We start from the raw sequence: 22,205 nt of genomic DNA, 5'->3' as shown, positions 1-22,205 counted from the left end.
GTGAAAGGGGACAGTTCTTGGTGGAGGCAAGGTAATAAATGGGCAACAAGGAAAGAGCATAATTGTGTTCGCATAGCTGGTGACATCAAACTTAACATGTTGTAAAATGAACAGAGAAAACCCTCACCTGTTCAGTGGCATCCAATGAAAGGTTTTGTGTTTTCTGAAGGGACATCAGCCTACCTCACATCCTGGCATAGCTCAATTCAGTTCACAGTGAAGGCGCAATTCCTTTTTAGCACCTCTCATCAGGCAAAATAAATAAATACATTGTCATAGTGGTGGCATTTTGCAATAAACCAAAGGACAAAAATGAAGCAAAAGGGTGAATTCACAGACTCTATCATATGAGAAACCTTCAATTGCAGACAGAGAAAGTCCAACCTGGAACACATTGAGGACAGATGAGTAGCATGAGAAGTTGTGCTCATCTGCATATGGACCCCACTTCTAGCAGCCAGGGATCACTGGTGAACGAGTGATCCAGCCATGCCACCTATGCTGGTGTCTGAGAGACAAGGTGGTCCAGAGGCAGCAGAGCCAGCCAGGGATTCCTCCACAGATGGCTAGTTAATCTGTCCCTTTGAGCACCAATTGCAGTTGAAAGGAACCACAGCAGACAGAAGAATCAGCCAAAATGGTTACATGGGAATAGGGGGTAGTGGGTTGGAAGGCCCCTATATACAGTGCCACAAGGGGGCATCAGAGCCAACCTGATGGGATACCACTAAGGGAAAAACTTTCCGGCAGCGGATCACATGGTGGGCACACACCTACACTATAATGGACACGGGCAAACACTCAAAGAGCTCGGGGTTCTGCTCACTGCAAAAAACCAAATACTGTGCCAATGGAACACAACCTCCGGCAAAAGCAAAACTTAAATATCATGGTTAATAACCTAGCATTATCCCTGCACAGTGTGGTCAAATCATATTTTGAGACAACCATGCCAGTAACTGGTAAACTTAGTGTTAAGTTATAGTGGGGACTAAGGCCTTAATTTCACACTAGCCCAACCGTCCTTCCACCTTTTTTTTTTTTTTTTTTTTTAAAGTGGTAGTGGCCAAGAAACAGTTACTTGTTACGGAATGATCCAAAAGCTGTTAATCTACCATGTTCTAATTGCAAGTTATAAACTCAAAAAGGCAAAATCTTCTTTAATTTCAACTACTGCTACAATGGATAAAAATCTAGAAACATGCTACATTAAATTGCGAAGGGAGGTAAGGTATCCAGCAAAGGTCTTCAAAATAAAAAATATATACATAATAGGGTCTCTCAATTAGAGAAGTGGCACTCTGAGCCTATGTGCTGGCATGCCTACAATTTTTTTTAATGTCTGGCAGGATATTTTACAAACTAAACTCAGCAAGCTTACAATTCTACCAGAAGGTGCTTCAGATGGTTCTGTGAATAATTTTGATCAGCTGAAATTGGGGAGGACGGGAAAGAGAACATTTCATTTTTTTAGCTTTTCAAAAAAACCTGTCAAATCTAAGCAGGACCATTAACTTCCTCCCTAAATACCCTCTGTGTGTGTGTCAAAAGTAGTTTGTAAAATCAGCCTTTGTTTCCAAAACTAAGTTTGGTCATTCTCTGTGCATTTCCCTCACTAGAAGAAAGTACATGTTTCTTCAGAAAATTCACTGAAAGCTGGCATTGCTTCTACTGCAAACATGTAAGTGCTAACCACCATATATTGGCTTTTGTTTTAATAGCCTTTTAACCAACTTTGTTAATGGACTGAATGCAATTTAGATATGGAACTTGGCTAAAACGTAGCTTCAATTGGCTATTAAAATTTAAGAGCCAACTAAGATAGCTAATTACAAAAAAAAGCTCCAGTGATAATGCTAAGCAGAATTAGTAATAGCAAATGACAGTCTGTCTAGTCTTATTCCCAAAGGGAAAGAAACTCTTAACTGAGAAGTCAACCAGACAATGTGCAGAAAACCTAATTGCATTACTGGTATTATGGCATCCCAAATCTGGCAGCTCACTGGGACAAAACAGTGAGTAAAGTCTGTCAAACTACTCACGAAAGCAACTGACCCTTTTTTACATACCAGCAGATTCCAGGAATTATTTCATTGAGATGTCTGACCTTACTGGGAAATATTCCTGTAAAACAACCAGGAAAAGGTGAGACCATCAAGCTAGCACCATCTAAAAAAATCCTGCATCCATCCCAAATTAGATTCTCCCTCCAGATATTTTACATTACAAAAAAAAACCCACAATGATCTGTCTGCTAAATGTTCAGTACTAAAAGAAGAGTTCTCCGCTTCATTATCGATATCCTCATTACACCATCAGTTGAAGTGCAGACTAGTTCTCTTGTGAAGATTTATCATGTATGGTGGCCACTTTGAAACGTAGGTAGTGGAGTCTTTAACATTCCCTACTCAAGTGTCTCCCTGCTGTGCCTGTAAATGTCAGTCCAGTTTTTTCACGGCTGTGCGCACAGATTAGAAACAGCAGGAGAGCTTGGGAGTATGACTACAATGCCAGTAAGGACACTTGTCTTCATGGCACTGCTCAAGTGATTCTTGGAATGTAGGACCCTGCTGTTTTCTAATATTTACACACAACTGGAGTCATCAAGAGCAGTTAAATGCAGTCTAAAGGCAGCTTGATTCCTTTGTGTTACGGGTTTTACATTCAAATGGGATGTCAACAAAAACTATCACCCCACTCCTTCAACTAAATGGTATATTTTCCCCACCTTTTTACCATCCAAGTGTAACTATCACATTATTTCATCACAATCTTCCACTTAGCTTTCCACTGCTGTTACCACACTTTATGCATCATGTAAATTCACACATAGCACCTAGGGAAATTCTTGACCTCTGATCGTGCTTTTGCAATCTAATTTTTTTGTGACCAAACAAGAGCAGAGAAGGCCTAAGAGACCATTCATCTGGAGTCTAAAGCACCTTCACTTCCTAGAACACTTTGAAATAATGACCTCACCTCAGAGACCATTCTTTTTTGTTACCAAGAAATTAGCACAAACTAAAATATCTTCATAAAATGTTTTTGTGAATATAAGTTTGGTCTTGGTTGTTATCAAATGGAAGCACAGGTCTTGACCACTGGGAAGGTATGGAAGAGAGATCTGGCATGCCAGTAAAATTCACAAGTGTTTCATTCAATTTTTTTTTGAACGTTCAATAATCAATAAAGAACAAATGTATGAATAAAGCTAGCTTTGCACATTCAGATATAATTTATATTTGCTTGTCTGTAATATTTCTCTGGAGGGATTTTTGAGTGCTGTGCTTTTGAATTATTATTTTAGGTTTCACTTTAACTTTTGATAGTAAACTTTAATTGGAAAAAAGATTGAAATGTAAAGGCTGCCACAGCCTCTTACCTTCACTTCTGGAAAGATCACTAGACAGACACTGAGGGGTAAAATCTGAGGTAGCCAAAGTACTAGCCCATGGAGGTACCATACTTGCAAATATCTAGCCATATTTCCGTAATCCCTATGCACAGCAGATCCTAGGAAAGCCTTATGTTTATTTCCTCCCTCACGCATTGATAATGCCACAAGTGAGAAGGCAGTAGGTGTTCTTCCACTGGTCTATTTAAAAATCTTATTTTAAACATTAATTTCCTTGTTTAAGAAGAAAAATCTGGTGCATCACCTAATCAATGAACACTTTGTACTTTGTGTGTTAACATACCCATTTATTTCAGTGTGGGATACCTGGATAACTACTTTATACAAGCATTTAAATCAGCAAGAATAAATTGTTGATGTACAGTACAGCATTTCATTTGTTCATAACTACTACTTAAGCAGTTTACCACACCACCATTTCCTTCTTGAGAACTATGTCCAGGCCAAATTAAGAGGACTTTTTTGAATTGCCTAAGTGCAAAAAAGTGTTAATTTTCAGTATGGAGAACATCGATTTATTCCATTTTTCCAAAAAAATGCCTGTTGGGGCCAAGAATTACCATGAGGAAGTTCACCATAAAAGTAATGCTTTTTAAAAAAATTGGAATTTCAAATGAGAATGCCATCTCACCTATAAGCAAAGGTAAAGCATCATTCTGATATGACAAGTATGAGACCTAAGTTTTTATTGTAAAAAGGTGTCCAAGTAGAGAAAAAATTGAATTTGTACCCTTTCTTGCTTCCCTATGATATAAAAAGAAAGCCTGAGGTATGTTTGGTTACTGGAAGCAGGGGAGGTTACAGAAATTCTGGTCTTCCCTACTCACCCTCCTGGAAGACAATGAATAACTGGAGAACTGATACAAAGACAAATACCCTTCAAATGAAACTTGATTAAGTAAAACTCATCTATATTATAAAATTTAGACATGTCAAAAAATGGTTTTCAGCAATGCACACTAACTGAACACAGCTTACTTGCAAATGAAACAGCTAACATGATTGCTCAAAACTATGTTCAGACTGTTAAATTTTGTTGTGTAAGCCAGACTCGAGAACGGAAGTGATGTTTATTAACTGTTTAAATCTGTTTTGTTTAATGCTTATTTAATTCAAACACTTGAGAAATACCTGAAAGAAGAGATATCTGCAATGATCAAAAATCCCTTTCCCTCCCCTCAAGTTAACGCTAAGTCCATATTTCATGCCTCCAAAAAATCTTCATGCAAAAACAGGAAAGACCAGACATGACATTGCTATTTTTAAGGTAACAACAAGGAGAAAAAAAAAATCATTTTAATACAGTTTCAGGTTTTCTTGGTACATCATAAAGGAGAAAAAGAGGCACAATTTTTTCATCTCTTCAGGGTCCTTCAAAAGCATAAAAATATGCAAATACTAAAAACAACCTCACTTCAAAATTTGAAAACTTCTGCATTTATGGATAGTATTTTTTTTTACATGGCATACACAAATACACTTTAATAAAACATTTATTCTTCCAAACAAGGTACAAACTGCAGCATAGCCATTTTTCAAATCCTGTAAAAATAAACATTAAAAAGAGAAGCAAAGATTCCAGCATTACGGTAGCCAAACAAAGCAAAGCAAAGACCACCACATTATTCTAGTTCTTCTACTTCTGGACTCTCTTTCTGGTTCTTCTGCCTTTCGGTGAACTCTTCTTCAGTGTTTTGGTGGCTTCTGAATCTGTAGTTTTTAAAAATAGAATAAAATTAAAGTACATTATCATTACACAGTAAAGACGGCAGGAAAGTTTTATGAGAAGACGGTTTATATTATTAGCATTTTAAAAGCATAATACCTCAAATTAGTTTCGATCTACTCTACAACGAAAGAGTTCCCAATCCGAAGCTCCTCTATTTACATCTCCTCTATTTACACCTACTCTATTTACTGGGAAAGGGGAAAAGTGCCTGATGATTGGACCAATGGGATTATAATGAAGATAACAAAGAAAGGAACTTTGTGACTGTAATAACTGGTATGGTATTTTATCTGTACCAAGGAAAGTACTGTGTAAGATCATAGTGCTGTATATCAGAGACAGTTGATAGTGTTCTCAGAAAAGAGCAAGCTGGTTTTCAGAAAGGATGTGGATGCACAAACCAGACCTTCACTGTGCGAAACATAACAGAACAGTGCTTAAAATGGCAACGGCAATGCTACATAAATTTCATAGACTTTGAGAAGGCTTTTGTTGGCATTCACAGGACCAACCTCTGGTGCATTCTGCAGGCACATGAAATTCCTTTCCGTATAATCAACACCATCAAAAGCTTCTATTTCAACTTTACATGCAGTGCTGATCACAGTGAGTTCAGTTTTGAAGTCAAAACAGGAGTATGTCAGGGGTGTGTCACGTCTGCAATCATCTTCAACATTGCCACTGTTTGGGTAATGCGGGGTACAACAGAAGACGGGGTACAACAGAAGACATGCCAAGAGGCATTAAATGGACACTCTTCTCATCCCTTGAAGACCTGGACTTCACAGATGATGTTACTCTCCTATCACATACCTAACACAATATACAAGAAAAAACAACTCGACTCAATGCATTCAGCAAGAAAATTGGACTGAAAATCAAGTGCAATAAGACAGATAGCATGACCTTTAATACTGCCTCACCATCACCAATATAGATAGAGGATTATGGTCTCACCAATGTAGAAACATTCACATACTTGGGCAGCACCATCAGCCAGGACGGTGGAACAAGCCAGGACATCCTGAACAAAATCAATAAAGCCAGGAAAACCTTCAGTCTGGAAATCATCAAAATACAACACCAAACTCAAGATTTATTAGAGCTGTGTACTTTCAACACTACTTTAAACTGCAGAATTCTGGGGAATGAGAAAATATAACCGGTCCAAACTGTCTTTATTCCATACATCCTGCCTCAGAAAAATCCTCTGTATCTTTTGGCCCAGAACAATCTCAAACCAAGATCTGTTGTCACAGTGTAGCCAAGACGATCTGAGCACCATCATTGCCAGGAGGCATCAGAGATGGATCAGTCATATGCTTCAGATGGAAACTGATTCCATCACCAAAGTAGCAATAAGATGGACACCTGAAGGCAAGCAAAAACGAGGCTGCCTGAAAACAACATAGCAAAGAGCTGTGAAAGCCGAGCTCAAAAACGTGGGGCACAGCTCGGGAACCATAGAAAGACTTGTCAGATATAGACAGGAGTAGAGGAGCTTCGCCGCCCCCCTAAACGCCAGAGGCATAACAGGAACATGATGATGATGATGATGATGATAGAGAGCACACTTATAAAGTTTGTAGATGATATCAAGCTGGGAGGGGTTGCAAGTGCTTTGGAGGATAGGATTTAACATTCAAAATGATCTGGACAAACTGGAGAAATGATCTGAAGTAAATAGGATGAAATTCAGTAAGGACAAATGCAAAGTACTCCACTTAGGAAGGAACAATCAGTTGCACACATACAAAACGGGAAATGGCTGCCTACGAAATAGTACTGCGGAAAGGGATCTGGGGGTCATAGTGGAGCTATATATGAATCAACAGTGTAATGCTGTTGCAAAAAAAGCAAACATCATTCTGGGATGTATTAGCTGGAGTACTGTAAGCAAGACAAAGTAATTCTTCTGTTCTGCTCCGCACTGATTAGGCCTGAACTGGAGTATTGCGTCCAGTTCTGGATGCAGTGTGTCAGGAAAGATGTGGACAAATTGGAGAAAGTTCAGAGAAGAGCAACAAAAACAATTAAAGGTCTAGAAAACATGACCTCTGAGGGAAGACTGAAAAAATTGGGTTTGTTTAGTCTGGAAAAGAGAAGACAGAGGGGCCATGATAACAGTTTTCAAGTATGTAAAAGGTTGTTAGAAAGAGGTGGGAAAAAAATTGTTTTTCTTAACCTCTGAGGGTAGGACAAAAAGCAATGGGCTTAAATTGCAGCAAGGGCAGTTTAGGTTGGATATTAGAAAAAACTTCCTAACTGTCAGAGTGGTTAAGCACTGGAATAAATTGTCTAGGGAGGTTGTGGAATCTCCATCGTTGGGGATTTTTAAGAGCAGGTTCAACAGACATCTGTCAGGGATGGTCTAGATAATACTTAGTCCTGCTTTGAGTGCAGGGGACTGAATTAGATGACCTCTTGAGGTCCCTTCCAGTTCTATGATTCTAAGCTACTTTTACAATTGTAAAGGAAAACCTGTATTTCAATTATTTTGTTGAAGACATCCCAACAACCAATTTCATATACATCAATAACCATATATAGTACATGTTTTTTTAAAAAAAAAATAACCCTTCCATTAGGCAGTGAATTCAATCAGAAAAATTATTTTATTTAAATATATTGCTTCTTAATAAAATCTTGAAAAGGTTTCATTTCACTGTAAGTGCTTCAGTGAGCCCGCCCGCTTCCATCCCCAGCAGTACATTTCACTTCCAGGTCCTTAAACCCAGGTTTGGACTGCAAGTACTGCAACACCCACTCAGCATTCTGCAATATATCTAACTACGGTTTAACGAAAGAGAGATGACAATTTATTATTATGAAACACTTCAGCTGAACATGAAAAATTTCTATTACACAAAATATTGACCAGTGGAAGATTTTCCCCAGAAGTCTTGCACTTTGTTACAGAGCAGATCACATGCAAAATGCTATCCTTATTAATTTTGAATAGAAGGTAAACACAAAAAAGGTTTCTACATTTTATTAGGTCCAACAAGAATTATCCATGTCCTCTGTTCTAAAACTGAATTAAGCCATTACTGTCTCAGAAAGCTCTTAGACTAAGAGGACTGATAGAAAACCTATTTTCCCAAACATACAGAGTAAACAGACTCCTATATTTCATATACTGGAAATGAACTATTGTCTAATTTTTTCTGTAACCATATATAAAACCAGTTTTCAATACATTTATTTACCACTTTTAAAATGTGTATGGAAGACATTAACCAGGAAAAACTACAAAAAAAAAGTGTTAAGAGTTTTATACTGACTCACATGAGTCAAACGTCCTTCTCCCACTTACAAGGATCTTTAATGTAAGACACCTCTTTTATCTCCATGGTTCTATTTGATTCATGTAAGGATTTTTACTATATTTGACTCTATTTTCTTCTTCATAGATAGTGCCACTCCCCAACCACCATAACCTACTGTGTCATTCAATGTATTTTGTACCCTGGTATTACCATGTCCCATTAAGTATCATCATTCCACCAAGTTTCTGTGATACCTATTATATCAATATCCTCATTAATAGCAGACATTTAAGTTTGCCCAACTTATTTAGACTTCTAGCATTTGTATATAAGCATTTATTAAATTTGTCACCTTTTACTTGTCATTAAATTGATTGGCACTCTTTCATTTGACTTTTTCTTCAGTTTTTTCCTGTACTTTATAACCTCTACCCTCTCCTCTTTACTAGGATACAGAGAATCGCATTAATAGAGCCTCCCTTATAATACATATGACTCCTCCGCAACTGTCAGCTTCCTCCCACCCTTAGTTAAAAAAACTCCTCTACCACCTTTTAAAGTTTACATGCCAGCAATCTGGCTCCGTTTTGGTTTAGGTGGAGCCCATCCTTCATTTATAGGCTCCTCCTTTCCCAAAAAGTTCCCTAGCTCCTAATAAACCTAAACTCTCATCCCTATATCACTGTCTCATCCATGCATTGAGACCCTGCAGTTCTGCCTGTCTAACTGGTCCTGCGCATGGAACTAGAAGCAACCATGGAGGTCCTGGGCTTTAATGTCTTACCTAGAAGCCTAAATTTGGCCTCCAGGACCTCTCTCCTACCTTTCCCTGTGTCACTGGTACCTACATGTACCACTTCCACCGGTTCCTCCCCAACACTGCACATAAGCCTGTCTAGATGTCTCAAGAGATATGCAACATTCACACCTGTCAGGCAATTCACCATGTGCTTCTCCTGGTCATCACAAACTCAATTATCTATATTTCTAATGATCAAATCTCCCATTACTATTATCTGTCTCTTCCTAATAACTGGGATTCCTTCCCCGGAGAGGAGTCCTCAGTGAAAGAGGACATCATGACTTCATCTGGAAAGAGGGTCCCAATTATGGGAACAGAGTAGCAGTCATGTTAGTCTGTATCCACAAAAAGAACAGGAGTACTTGTGGCACCTTAGAGACTAACAAATTTATTTGAGGCATCAAGTTTTCGTGGGCTACAGCCTACTTCATCGGATGCATGCAGTGGAAATACAGTAGGAAGATATATATATATATATATATAACACACCACACAACACACACACAGAGAACATGAAACAATGGGTGTTACCATACACAACACTAACGAGAGTGATCAGTTAAGGTGAGGTATACCAAACAAAAAACTTCAAAACAGACCCACCAAGAGACTGCTGAATTGGAATTATATTTGCAAAATGGACACCATTAAATTAGGACTTGAATAAAGACTGGGAGTGGATTGGTAGTTACACGATGTTTTCCCCACCCACACAAACACAGACACTGTTTCTCACAACTTCTTATCAACTAATGCAAATGGACCATTTTGATTACCACTACAAAATGTTTCTCTCTCCTCTGCTGGTAATAGCTCACCTTAACTGATCACTCTCAGAGTGTATATGGTATCACTCATTGTTTCATGTTCTCTCTGTGTGCCTGTGTATGTGTCTATGTATATATATCTTCCTACTCTATTTTCCACTGTATGCATCCGATGAAATAGGCTGTAGCCCACAAAAGCTTATGCTCAAATAAATGTTAGTCTCTAAGGTGCCACAAGTACTCCTGTTCTAATTATGAGATCATTTCCTTTTGCTCTAGTTTGATGTTCTCCTTCCCCAAGACCTTCACTCTCCTCAACAGCACAGAGGTTAGGGGTATACCACGAAGTCTCATATATGTACCTCTGTCTCCCTTAGTTCTTCCAGTTCTGCCACGCTGGACTCCAAAGCCTGTACTTGGTCTCTGAGGGCCATAAGCTCCCTGCACCAAATGCACACATAGGCCAACTGCCCACAAGAGAGGTAAATCATACATGCTGCATTCAGTGCAATGAACTGGATAGCCCCCACTCTGCTGCTGTACTTCTGCATGCATTCTTTTTACCTCTGCAGCTTTTCTATTTTTCTTAGGGTTTTTGGGAGGGGAGGGAGCAATTATTGCCAAAATTCAGAGAACGTTAAATCAGGTGTTATCTGGTTCTCCTACTCCCTCTCTAAAACTCCCTTGCAAAACACCTATTAACTGCTCCTGTTCACTAGCTGCTCCCATTGCTTAGGAGCTGTTTTTTTAAGCCCCTTGTTGTCCGAGTAGCCCTGTCCCATCCCCCTCCCCCATTAATGATCCTGAAGGGCTTAGGAATCAAAGGCTCATTGAGATGCTCTCAGCCTTGCCTAGCAGGCTGTTAGGCTCAGCAAATGGCCTCCCAAACAGACTACACTCTATACTTCAATCAAGCAGCAAGCACACAATAAATTAACACTCACCCCAAAGGTAACATAGTTGCTCCTCCTTCCCCCGGAGAACTCTCTCACAAAACTCCCCCATTAGCTGCTCCTGTTCACTAGCTCCTCTGGTTGCTTAGGAGCCGGCTTTTTAAACCCCCGTTTTCTAAGTAGCCCCACCCCTAGTTAACGGTTAACAGCTCCTAACAGGATTAGGGAATCTGTCCTCTGGCAGGTAAGCTGTCTCACTGTCCTGAAACTGACCTTGGCCCCTATGAACGCTGACATCCAAGATGAGATAATTCATGATTTTTCATAATTTATCAGGCGGCCCAGCTGGGGAAACAAGAGGAAGACAACTGAAGCTTGTCAGAGCTTCCTGATATGACCTGCCTCCATTCATTCAGCCATCTAGGTATGGATTGATGTGGATGCTTTTTTTCCCTCAGACATGCTGCCACCATTGCAAAGCATTTCATGAAGATCCTTCATGCTGTAGAGGCCAAAAGACAGTACCTTGTTCAGGAAGTGATTTGGCTCTGCTGTAACTTTCAGGTACTTCCTATAGGGTGAGTGGATGGCAACATGGAAGTACAGGTCCTGTAAGTCAAAAGCCACAAACCAGTCTTGAGCCTGAAGAGATGGAATGATGGAGGCAAACGTTACCATGCTGAATCTGAGGCTGTACACATATTCAGTCTCCTCAGGTCTAGAACAGGATGAAGAATGCTTTCTTCGGAATAAAGAAACATAGGGAGTAGAAGCCTCTTACCTTGTACTTCTAAGAAACTTCTCCCATGCTCCCAGATGAAACAAGGCCACTTCTTTTAGCAACAGCTTCTCACAAGACGCTTCCTTGAAAGACTGGGAGGATAGTGGGGAGCAAGCAAAGAATGGCTACAATGTCCCACCCACCCACTTGTTGGCTTTATCTCTGACCACATCCAATTGAAAGGGGCAAAGTAATTTCTGATTGTCATCCCCTGGGTTGGATCCTGACATGGCTCTTGATGCTCCTCATCCAACCTGTTGCCTCTGGGATGGAGCCTGGTGTGCAATGGAACAGGATGACTGCCATCCCATCTCCTGGTATATCAGTGTGTGTAATCTGGTTTGTGACTGTAGGGTACAACAGCAGGAACTGGTACTGAAATGGCTTGGGTATAGATCCCTAGTAACCTCAGCACTGCCTTCAAATCCTTGATGGAATGGAGTGCCTCATTTGTCTTATTGCAGAACAGCTTCATTCCCTTGAAGACTACGTCCTCTATAGTTGCCTAGACTTCTCAGAATCCCAGAGAGCTGTTGCCATGAGACAGATCTTGTTGCGATTGCCATGGATGTGCTCTAGCAGCTGTACTAGACAAATCCATTTGCTGTCATCTGGCTCCCTTCGATAACATCTCTGAACACTTCTCTACAGTACTGTGGCTTAAATAGAATGGAAAAATATTTTCAATAGGCCCTGGTTGTTTGTGATACAGAACTGGAGCAAGCCAGATGAATACAGCTTTTGACCAACAAGGTCCAATTTCTCAGGATCCTTATCTTTCAGAATCCCCTTAGTGGACCTGCTTTTTTCCCCTGGACCACACGTACTGCTAATGATCCTGGTGCAAGATGCCCATAAAAAAAGTGTTCAAAAGCCCTTAGGTGGTCCTGGTACCTTTCTACTTTGCTGGGTCCAGTACATCCTCATTAATTGGGAGGGAAATTCTTGATAGCACTAAGCAGCTGTGAATGATGAACAACTTGTGTGTGTTCTCTTGGATCAGTGTCTCCACATCCAAGGTTTCAGCTATCCTCAAGAGCAGGTCTTGGAAGGCTCTAGAGTCATCAATGGCTGGTGTAGGGGCTGAAGTCTTATTAGGAGAACTTGAAGACTCCTTCAGTGGGGAGAGTGGTCTCCACTTGCTTATGAGGGGCCTCTTCTATTTCTGGTGAGGGGCCTGGCCAATCAGGTCGATGATGATCAAAACCACCACCTTTTCCTGTACACATATGACAATGATCTGTTCCTTAACACACAGGAAGGTGAACCTCAGTAGGCCCACAAAGGCCAACGTGGAACATTAAGGGTACTGGCCAGACTGCTGTTGACTTGTCCACTGCCAGTCACACAAGTGCCCAAAATGGAACATTTCTAGAACTCCTGCTCAGATTGTTTTATGGTCTGACAGGAGAGGTTCCCTATATGATGTAGGGGAGAAGGAGTGAATTGGAAATGGTGAATAGAAGTACATCCTCTGGGAACAGTGGTCCTGCTGGGGAAAATCCAGGTCCAGGGCCTCTAGTGAGGTGCCTGTCCTGGTACTAAGGAGACAAGAGATGTCAGTACCCCCAACGCATCTCAGTACCCATACTGGTTCCAGTGTCAAAATCAGCATAAGTACCACTGTCTCTTGCATGTTCCTCAGAGTCAGTACCATGCACCCAGCCCTCAACATCGAGGACGACTTGGAAAATGCATCTTTGGAGGAATGTTTTAAGTCCTCTTGTAGGATGAATCCACTACACACACTGAGCTGCATTTGCACTTGGTGCGAGTCTGCTGCTTGGCACTTTGTAAAGCAGATGACATGGGTCTCCTTGTCCTGGAGTCTGTGCTAAAGCAACCAGTGCAGAGGTCACTGATGCCAGAGCGCAGATGTCAGGGTAGTCAGTGTCTTAAGTCTTGGTGCCAGTGATCTCGGTGCCCTTTTTGATGACTTCTGGCTGGAACAAGTGGTCAGGTGCCTGCTTTCTGCAGCACTTGCTGTGGATAGTCTCTTCTATTCACATTCCATGGATCTCTCCTCTCCAGGATCAGACATGACTTTCATGGATTGCTCAAAGAGGTGTAATTTGAGCCTCGTCTCTCAACTTTCAAGTGTGGGCCAAGAAGGAATGACAGACTGAGCATCTGTTGGGGATGTGCCCCTCCCAAAGCAGAAGTCATTGGCTATGCCTGCCAATTCAGGGCACAAGATCATTTCATAGTGGACAGAGCTAAACCCACAGGGGTTAAAAATCCACCCCGATGACTGCTTGCACGAAATGCCTCAACTCTCAATGGGGTCACCACCTGGGTTTTATTTAAATTTTTTGGAACATCCAAATCAGTTAGACACATGGAATTGAAGAGGGTTTTCTTCATAATACAATTTGAAGTGAATCTGAAGCTCAAGGAAGAATACCGGGTCAGTCATTTGCCAGGTTCTGTCTTGTTGGCACACATGGTAAGAGGGAACTAAGGGAGTGTCGCGGCCAATCCACCCTTTGAGCCCTCACATGAGAGCATGAAGAGACACAGGACATATATGGCCCAGACAGTGTAACTCCGAAAATATTCCAAGCTCACATGCATAGGCATGTGGACCTTCAGAGAGATCCAAACTGATACAAAGAACTGTTTAATACTGAACTCAAATTTTAGAAGGCAATGCAATAAGTAAGGATATGCATCAGTCGTAGAAGATATCACAAATATTTTAATGGGGAAGAACCAAAACGCAGTTTTCAGATTTGGATCAGGTTTAGGCCAGTACCTGGGGTTCAGATTAGTGCCAAACCACTGCTAGTGTACAGATTTGGTGGTTACAAAAATCATAAAACATTGTGTTATATGGTCCTAATTAAAATCTGTTTAAACTATAGAATGAAATTCAGCATAAAACTGAATCCCTCTGTTGCCTGCATAAAGTGTAATCTAGTTAATTAACAACCTTCCAGGACTGATAAAAAATTATAAATAAATTGAAGTCAGCAATACAGAAACATTCATATTAAAAATGCACAAATAATTTTTTCATGGTCAGACTTCTCTGTAATGTAAACAGCTGAAACATGAAGGGACAATGTCAAACTTGGATATGAAACTAGTCTGATCGCTGTAGTTCATGTCATGCTATCTAGGTATTTATACCAGGCTCAATTAATAAATTACCAATAATTCTACTTCCAAGTGTAGCATCACTTTTTCCCCTGCCTTCCTTCTTTCCCTTCTGCATTGCCATAAAAATCAGTTTTGCTTGTTAAAAACTCAAGTGTCTCTGACTTCCACTGTTTTGTTGTTATTTTTATAGTGCTTAATCCTGGACACTGCTTTTCACTTTTATTTGAAAAATATAATCTGAAACAAAAATTCTTCAGAATCATTTACTATTTTTCTAATTAGTTGATTTTTTCCCCCTCATCTGTGTGAGGGATGGATAGCAAAGGCTAAAGTCAGAAATAGCATGAATATGCACCACACAAGTTTTTTCAGACAGCTCTACCAATGAATCTTAATCTTGATTTACAGCAACCCTATTGTACTAGACTATGTTTTTTTTCTAAGGAAAGCAATTGTGTCGAAATGTACCAAATTATTTTAATTCTATTTTCATAATTCTCTACCCTTAAAACTACTCTTTTCCTTTACTTTAAATCCACTCACTGTTGTAAGCTGCTGCTGCTGCTAGCCTCTGGCTGTAACATGCTGTGATGAATTGGTCCTGAGGAGTCAACGTTTCCTGACAGCGAATTGGACAAGACAGGGGAAGAGAAAAATGAAAACGAAGGGGGACAATGACCAATGGCAAAAGGGGCAGGGAGCAACTACCAATGTTTATCAACTAATAGTCCCATCAGCTTTATATGACATGCAAACATAGTGAACATATTCATATAATTGCTGTATGTAGGACAGATAGCTAAATCTCAATTTTCCTAAAGTTACCTGCCATGAAAGCCAAAAATTTAAAGGTAGGACTAATTCTTATCAGTGTGGGAGTGAATAGCACAGACTAATGGAAGTATGTCTATTGACTTACTACAATGAGCAGGTCTCTTCTTTCGTGGACTTTCCACATCTTCCATGTCTGTTCCAGTGCTTTCCTCTGTTGTGGCTGCTGCTGATGCCGCTGCCTTTCTTTTCTTCTGTAAAAAAGAAAAGAAAGCGGTTGAGACAACTGCAGAAATTATAAGTAGACTGACTAAAGAAGAGTGAGGTGGAAGATATTTACATGTGTTACTCCATGGTTTTAAGTCATCTGTCCCACAATCTCCATAACACCTGGTCTGAACATTCACTATACTCTATATGCAGGAGGCAAATGACTCAAAAATATTAATCTAAAAGTTAGACACAGTACTGATTACAATAAACAATTTTAAACAGTTCAGTTTTACCTTTCCACAAAAAGCTATTTGTTTACATTTCAAGAATGGATTGTTATAATTTAAAATAAAAACACATTTCTAAATCAAGGCCTCTCTAATTTTAGTAATAATTTAAATTTAATAATGATCAAAGGATCAATCTATCCTAAAATACAGAAAAATGTTCTTACTCAACATTAAAATTAATTATATTTTTAGTAATTAACATATACCATATTAAGTCAAACTATCTGAATTCAAAGGCTTAAAGCCTTTTTTTGCACAGCTAAAAAGTATCTACACCCACAGACAGCACATTATTTTTTCCTAATGGCAAATATAGGTTCTCTTCCAAAGAGAGCTAAAAGGGAATGCTGAACTCTATTCAAGACACATTATCTTAAAACTTGTGGATATACAGAATTTATCTGTGTATTACAATTAATCCCACTGTTGCAAAGTATTCTTAAGGTGGCTATGGAAACTTCAAAAAAAAAATCACATCATTTTGCAAACAATGTGTTGGCCCACATACGTAACTTTGCTAAACATTGAGAAAGTTTAACTTGCATTTTGACTAACTGAATAAGAATGTACTGCTTTACTAAAATGTCTTTAAAAGTGTTACAACTTCACATAGTTGATAGGAGAAGGGGAGAACACGTTACATCTCTCTTTTCCAAAGTGTTGCTTCATGATTACCATCTAAACCCTGCTGGGCTGAACAGATTGGTTCGATAATTACATACAATAACTGCAGTGGGCAGGTAACCCTCAGCTGGCACAGGGCAGCTCCCCTGTGAGAACTTCCATATGCAAACTGCACTGATGGAGTGCATTAGGTACATCTTTCCTGCCGGTGCACAGGCCTGATTAACGCCAGCCAAGACTCCAAGGTTAGCATGTCAGCAGATTTGTGATGCATTAGGCAGGAATAAACACAGACACTTTTGTTCGTTCTGACCAAAATTAAGGAGGAATATTTCAGCACTGTATTCCCTTTATACAGGAGATAATGCATTCCTCCGATTGTATTGTGAGAGATTTTAAATGCTCATCGTAAAAACAGATATCAATTACGTTCTACACAAAAGCAAAGTACATTTATCTTGTTTCCAAGATTTAATAAAAAAAGATTTCAATCTTGATGTAGGTGAATCACATGGCAACAGAAATCAGGCAGTATTCATCTCACAAAAGTAACACCTGTGTGTTTGAAACAGAATGTGAGAAGGAAGTATGAATCATTGTAACCCATATTTCCACTGTTTATTTTCCAACAATTATGGAGTGCTGTCAGTGTGCTATGCATGGAAAAAACATAAGACATGGCCCTTACTCTAAGGAGTTTAGTTTAACAGTTACAGAGGCTTCCTATGGAATATAATGTTGGCATCTTCTTGTTATGCTAGAGCTTGTGCACAGAACAGAGCAATTATGCAGTGATCTGCCTCTGTCTTCCACTCCCAGCTTCCGGTAATCTGAGATTGAGGGTCACCCCGAACATGGGCTTACAACCCTGACTATTTTGACTAACAGACATTGATGGATCTACCTTGCATGAATTTATCCAATTCTTTTTTGAACCATTTATACTTTTGGCCACCACATCCCACAGGTTAGCTGTGCATTGCTTGAAAAGTACTTCCTCTTACGTGTATTAAATCTGCTGTCTATTAATTTCATCGGGTGACCTCTGGTTTTTGTATTGTACGAAAGCGTAAATAACTTCTCTGTTCACTTTTTCCATACCATGCATGATTTTGTACACCAATCATATCCTGCTTTAGCTCTCTTTTCTAAACTGTGAGCACATCATGGATTTATAGTGGCATTACAATAATTTCTATCCCTTTCCCAATAGCTCCTAACACACTGTTAGTCTCTTTTGACTGCTGCAACACATTGAGTGGAATTTTTGAGAGAACTATCCAGGGTAATGCCAAGATGGATGGTAACAGCTAATTTAGAACCCATCATTGTGTATGTATAGATGGGATTATTTTTTCCCCCCCAACGTGCATAACTTTGCACTTATCAATACTGAATTTCATCTGCGTTTTGTTGCCCAGTCACCCAGTTTTGTGAGATCCCTCTGACTCCTTGCAGTCTGCTTTGGTCTTAAATATCTTGTTAGTTTGTGTGTCTTTAGCAAGTTGCTTCTCAAATTCTCTCATTGCCTGCCTTATTACACTTCTACATTTTACTTGCCAGAGAGTTTGTGCACCTTCCTCATTAGGATTTGACTTCAAAATTTTAAAGGATGCCTTTTAGCCTATAATGGCCTCCACTACTCTGCTGTTCAGCAACTATGGCATTCTTTTGGTCCTCCTACCATCTTTTTAAATTTGGAATATACATTTGGTCTGAGCCTCTATGTTTTTAAGTAGTCTCCATGATGTTTGAAAGCATTTTACCCTTGTGATTCCTATTTTTAAACTTCCATTTAAGCAGCGTCCTTCTTGTGTAAGTTCCATTTCACTATTTGTTTTTGGTACTTTCTTCCCTAGAAGGATGCTAAATTTAATTACCATATGTATTCGATCATAAGTTGGTTTGTTCATAAGCCAACCTCCTCCCCAGCCCGCCAAGATGGATAAGTAAAAATGGAAAATGTTATAACTCGTTCATAAACTGACCCTATAATTCAGGGGTCAGCAAACTCTGGTTCCCAGGCCATCAGGATAAGCCGCTCATGGACCGAGATAGTTTGTTTACCTCGAGCATCCACAGGCATGGAGGTAAACTTAAGTAAACAAAGTGTCCCGGAATGTCAGCTGCTTACCCTGACGGAGACAACATTTTTAACAATTATTTGTTTAAGTCACTGTTTTATTAGCTTTAACATACTATTTCACTACAATAAAGTGAAAAATTCTTACACTTCTGCTGTAAGTTGGTTTAGAAATATGTTACTGATTAAAATTACTTTGTATGACATAGGGATGTACAAAATACAAACAAAGAATGATGTTTCATACTTATGTTTAAATACCTAGGCCCATCTCTCAATCACAGAAATGTAGGGCTGACAGGGACTTGAAGGGTCATCTAGTCCAGGCTCCTGCACTGAGGCAGGATCAAGTAAACCTAGACATCCCTGACAGATGTTTGTCCAACCTGCTCTTAAAAACTTCCAATGATGGGAATTCCCCAGCATCCCTCGGAAGCCTATTCCAGTGCTTAACTACCCTGATAGTTAGGAAGTTTTTCCTGATATCTAACCTAAACCACCCTAGCTGCAGATTAAACCCATTACTTCTAGTCCTATCTTCAGCAGACATGCAGAACAATTGACCACAGTCCTCTTCATACCAGCCCTTACTATATTTGAAGACTGTTACCAGATCCCCATCCCAAGTCTTTTCTCAAGACTAAATATACCCAGGTTGTGTTTTATTTTTTTTAAAACCTTTCCTCATAGAAGGATTAGAAAACCTGACCCATCATTCTTGCTGCTCTCCTATGGACTCTCTCCAAATTATCCACATCTCTCCTAAATTGTGGCACCCAGAACTAGATGCAGTACTCCAGCTGAAGTCTCACCAGTACAGAATAAAAACAGGACATTTACAAGCCAGGTCTTACACACAGCACTCGTTAATACTCCTCAGAATATAAGCTTTTTCCGCAACTGTATCACGTTGTCACATTGACTCTTATGCAATTTGTGATCCACTATAATCCGCAGATCCTTTTCAGTACTACCACCTAACTAGTTATTTCCCTTTCTGTAATTATGCATATGAATTTTCCTTCTTAAGTGTAGTACTTTCAACTTGTATTTACTGAATTTCATCTGGTTGAATTCAGACTAATTCTCCAGTTTGTCAGGCTCATTTTAAATTCTAATCCTGTCCTCCCAAGTGCTAGCAACCTCTCCCAGTTTTGTGTCATCCGTAAATATTATAAGCATACTCTCCACTCCACTATCCAAGTCTTAATGAAAATATTGACTAGTACTGGACCAAGGATGGACCTCTGCAGGACCCAACCTGCTACCTCTCTCCAGTTTGACAGCAAACCATCTATAACTATTCTCTGAATACAAAAAAGAACAGGAGTACTTGTGGCACCTTAGAGACTAGCAAATTTATCTGAGCATAAGCTTTTGTGGGCTACAGCCCACTTCAGCAGATGCATAGAATGGAACATATAGTAAGTAGATATACATATATATATATACACATACATACACAGAAAATGAAAATGTGGAAGCTGCCATACCAACTCTAAGGGGCTAATTAAGATGAGCTATAATCAGCAGGAGAAAAAAAACTTTTGAAGTGATAATTAAGATGGCCCATTTCAGACAGTTGACAAAAAGGTGACTATACGTAACGTGGGGAAATAGATTCAATTTGAGTAATGACCCAGCCAGCCATTCCCAGTCTCTATTTAAGCCAAAACTAATGATATCTAGTTTGCATATTAATTCAAGTTCAGCAGTTTCTTGTTGAAGTCTGTTTTTGAAGCTTTTCTGCTGCAAAATTGCCACCTTTAAGTCAGTTATTGAGAGGCTGAAGTGTTCTCCTACTGGTTTTTGAATGTTATGATTCCTGATGTCAGATTTGTGTCCATTTATTCTTTTGCGTAGAGACCGTCCGATTTGGCCAAAGTACATGGCAGAGGGGCATTGCTGGCACATGATGGCATATATCAAATTGGTAGATGTGCAGGTGAACGAGTCCCTGATAGCGTGGCTGATGTGATTAGTCCTATGATGGTGTTACTTGAATCGATATGTGGACAGAGTTGGCATCGGGCTTTGTTGCAAGGATAGATTCCGGGTGAGTATTTGTTGTGTGGTTGCTGGTGAGTATTTGTCTCAGGTTGGGGGGCTGTCTGCAAGCGAGGACTGGTCTATCTCCCAAGATCTATGAGAGTGAGGGATTATCTTTCAGGATAGGTTGTAGATCTTTGATGATGTGCTGGAGAGGTTTTAATTGGGTGCTGAGGGTGACAGCTAGTGCATTCTGTTATTTTCTTTGTTGGGCCTGTCCTGTAGTATGTGACTTCTGGGTACTCTTCTGGCTTGGTCAATCTGTTTTTTCACTTCAGCAGGTGGGTATTGTAGTTTTAAGAATGCTCGATAGAGATCTTTTAGGTGTTTGTCTCTGTCTGAGGGACTGGAGCAAATGTGGTATCATAGAGCTTGGCTGTAGACAATGGATCGTGTGGTGTGCCCGGATGGAAGCTGGAGGCATGTAGGTAAGTATAGCGGTGAGTAGGTTTCCAGTATAGGGTGGTGTTTATGTGACCATCGCTTATTAGCACAGTAGTGTCCAGGAAATGGATCGTTTGTGTGGATTGGTCTAGGCTGAGGTTGATGGTGGGATGCAAATTGTTGAAATCATGGTGGAATTCCTCAAGGACTTCTTTTCCATGGGTCCAGATGATGAAGATGTCACCAGTGTAGTGCAAGCAGAGTAGGGGCGTTAGGGAATGAGAGCTAAGGAAGTGTTGTTCTAAGCCAGCTATAAAAATGTCAGCATACTGTGGGACCATGCGGGTACCCATAGCAATGGCACTAACTTGAAGTATATATTGTCCCCAAATGTGAAACAGTTGTGGCCACACTGGCTAATGAGAATGCAACATGGGACTGTGTCAAAAGCCTTATTAAATCAAGATATATGTTTACTGCTCTCTCTACCCAAGCTATAACCCTGACAAAGAAGGAAATTAGGTTGGTTTAGCATGATTCATTCTCTACAGATCCATGTTGGCTATTACATATAACCCAGTTATCTTCTATTAAATAATCAATCTGTAAGCACCTGATCTGTTCCAGTATCTTACCAGGTACCAAAGTTAGGATGATTGGCCTATAATTCCCTGGGCCTTCTTTGTTCCCCCTTTTAAAGAGAGATATTATGTATGCCCTTCTCCAGTCCCCTGGGATCTTACCTATCCTCCATGAGTTCTCCAAGACGACTGCTAACAGTCCAAGATTGTTTCAGTTTGTTCCTTAAGTATCATAGGGTGATTTTCATCAGGCCCTGACAACTTCAATATATCTCATTTATCTAAATACACTTAAACCTGTTTGTTCCCTATTTTGGGTTTAATTTTTTCCCCATTGCTGTTAGTACTGTGTTGAGTATCTGGCCACCACTAGCCTCTTCAGTGAAGACAGAAGCAAAATAGGCATTAAACAACTCAGTTTTCATGTCATATTCTATGACCCTCTTATTGTC

General features: G+C 39.8%; 1 protein-coding gene across 6 annotated transcripts in view; it reads right to left on the bottom strand.

Moving 5' to 3' along the window:
• Positions 1 to 3,681: 3,681 nt before the first annotated feature.
• VRK1 (VRK serine/threonine kinase 1) overlaps positions 3,682 to 22,205 on the bottom strand; it is a 45,925-nt gene continuing 27,401 nt past the window's right edge. For 4 of the 6 annotated variants that reach the window (XM_032769488.1, XM_032769489.1, XM_032769490.1 and 1 more), the window contains 3 exons: positions 15,678 to 15,783; positions 15,302 to 15,377; positions 3,682 to 5,125 (listed from right to left, as the gene is read on the bottom strand). In XM_032769488.1, the coding sequence (XP_032625379.1) occupies positions 5,038 to 5,125; positions 15,302 to 15,377; positions 15,678 to 15,783 (270 nt within the window). In that variant the 3' untranslated portion in view covers positions 3,682 to 5,037. Of the gene's footprint in view, positions 5,126 to 11,403; positions 11,518 to 15,301; positions 15,378 to 15,677; positions 15,784 to 22,205 lie in introns of those variants that run through there. The other 2 variants (XM_032769491.1, XM_032769492.2) reach the window with 2 other exon arrangements.

The sequence above is a fragment of the Chelonoidis abingdonii genome, chromosome 4 (genome assembly GCF_003597395.2).
Source record: "Chelonoidis abingdonii isolate Lonesome George chromosome 4, CheloAbing_2.0, whole genome shotgun sequence".
Lineage (NCBI taxonomy): Eukaryota > Metazoa > Chordata > Testudines > Testudinidae > Chelonoidis > Chelonoidis abingdonii.
Note: the sequence above shows the minus strand (reverse complement) of the source record. Positions and strands in the feature narration are given on the sequence as shown.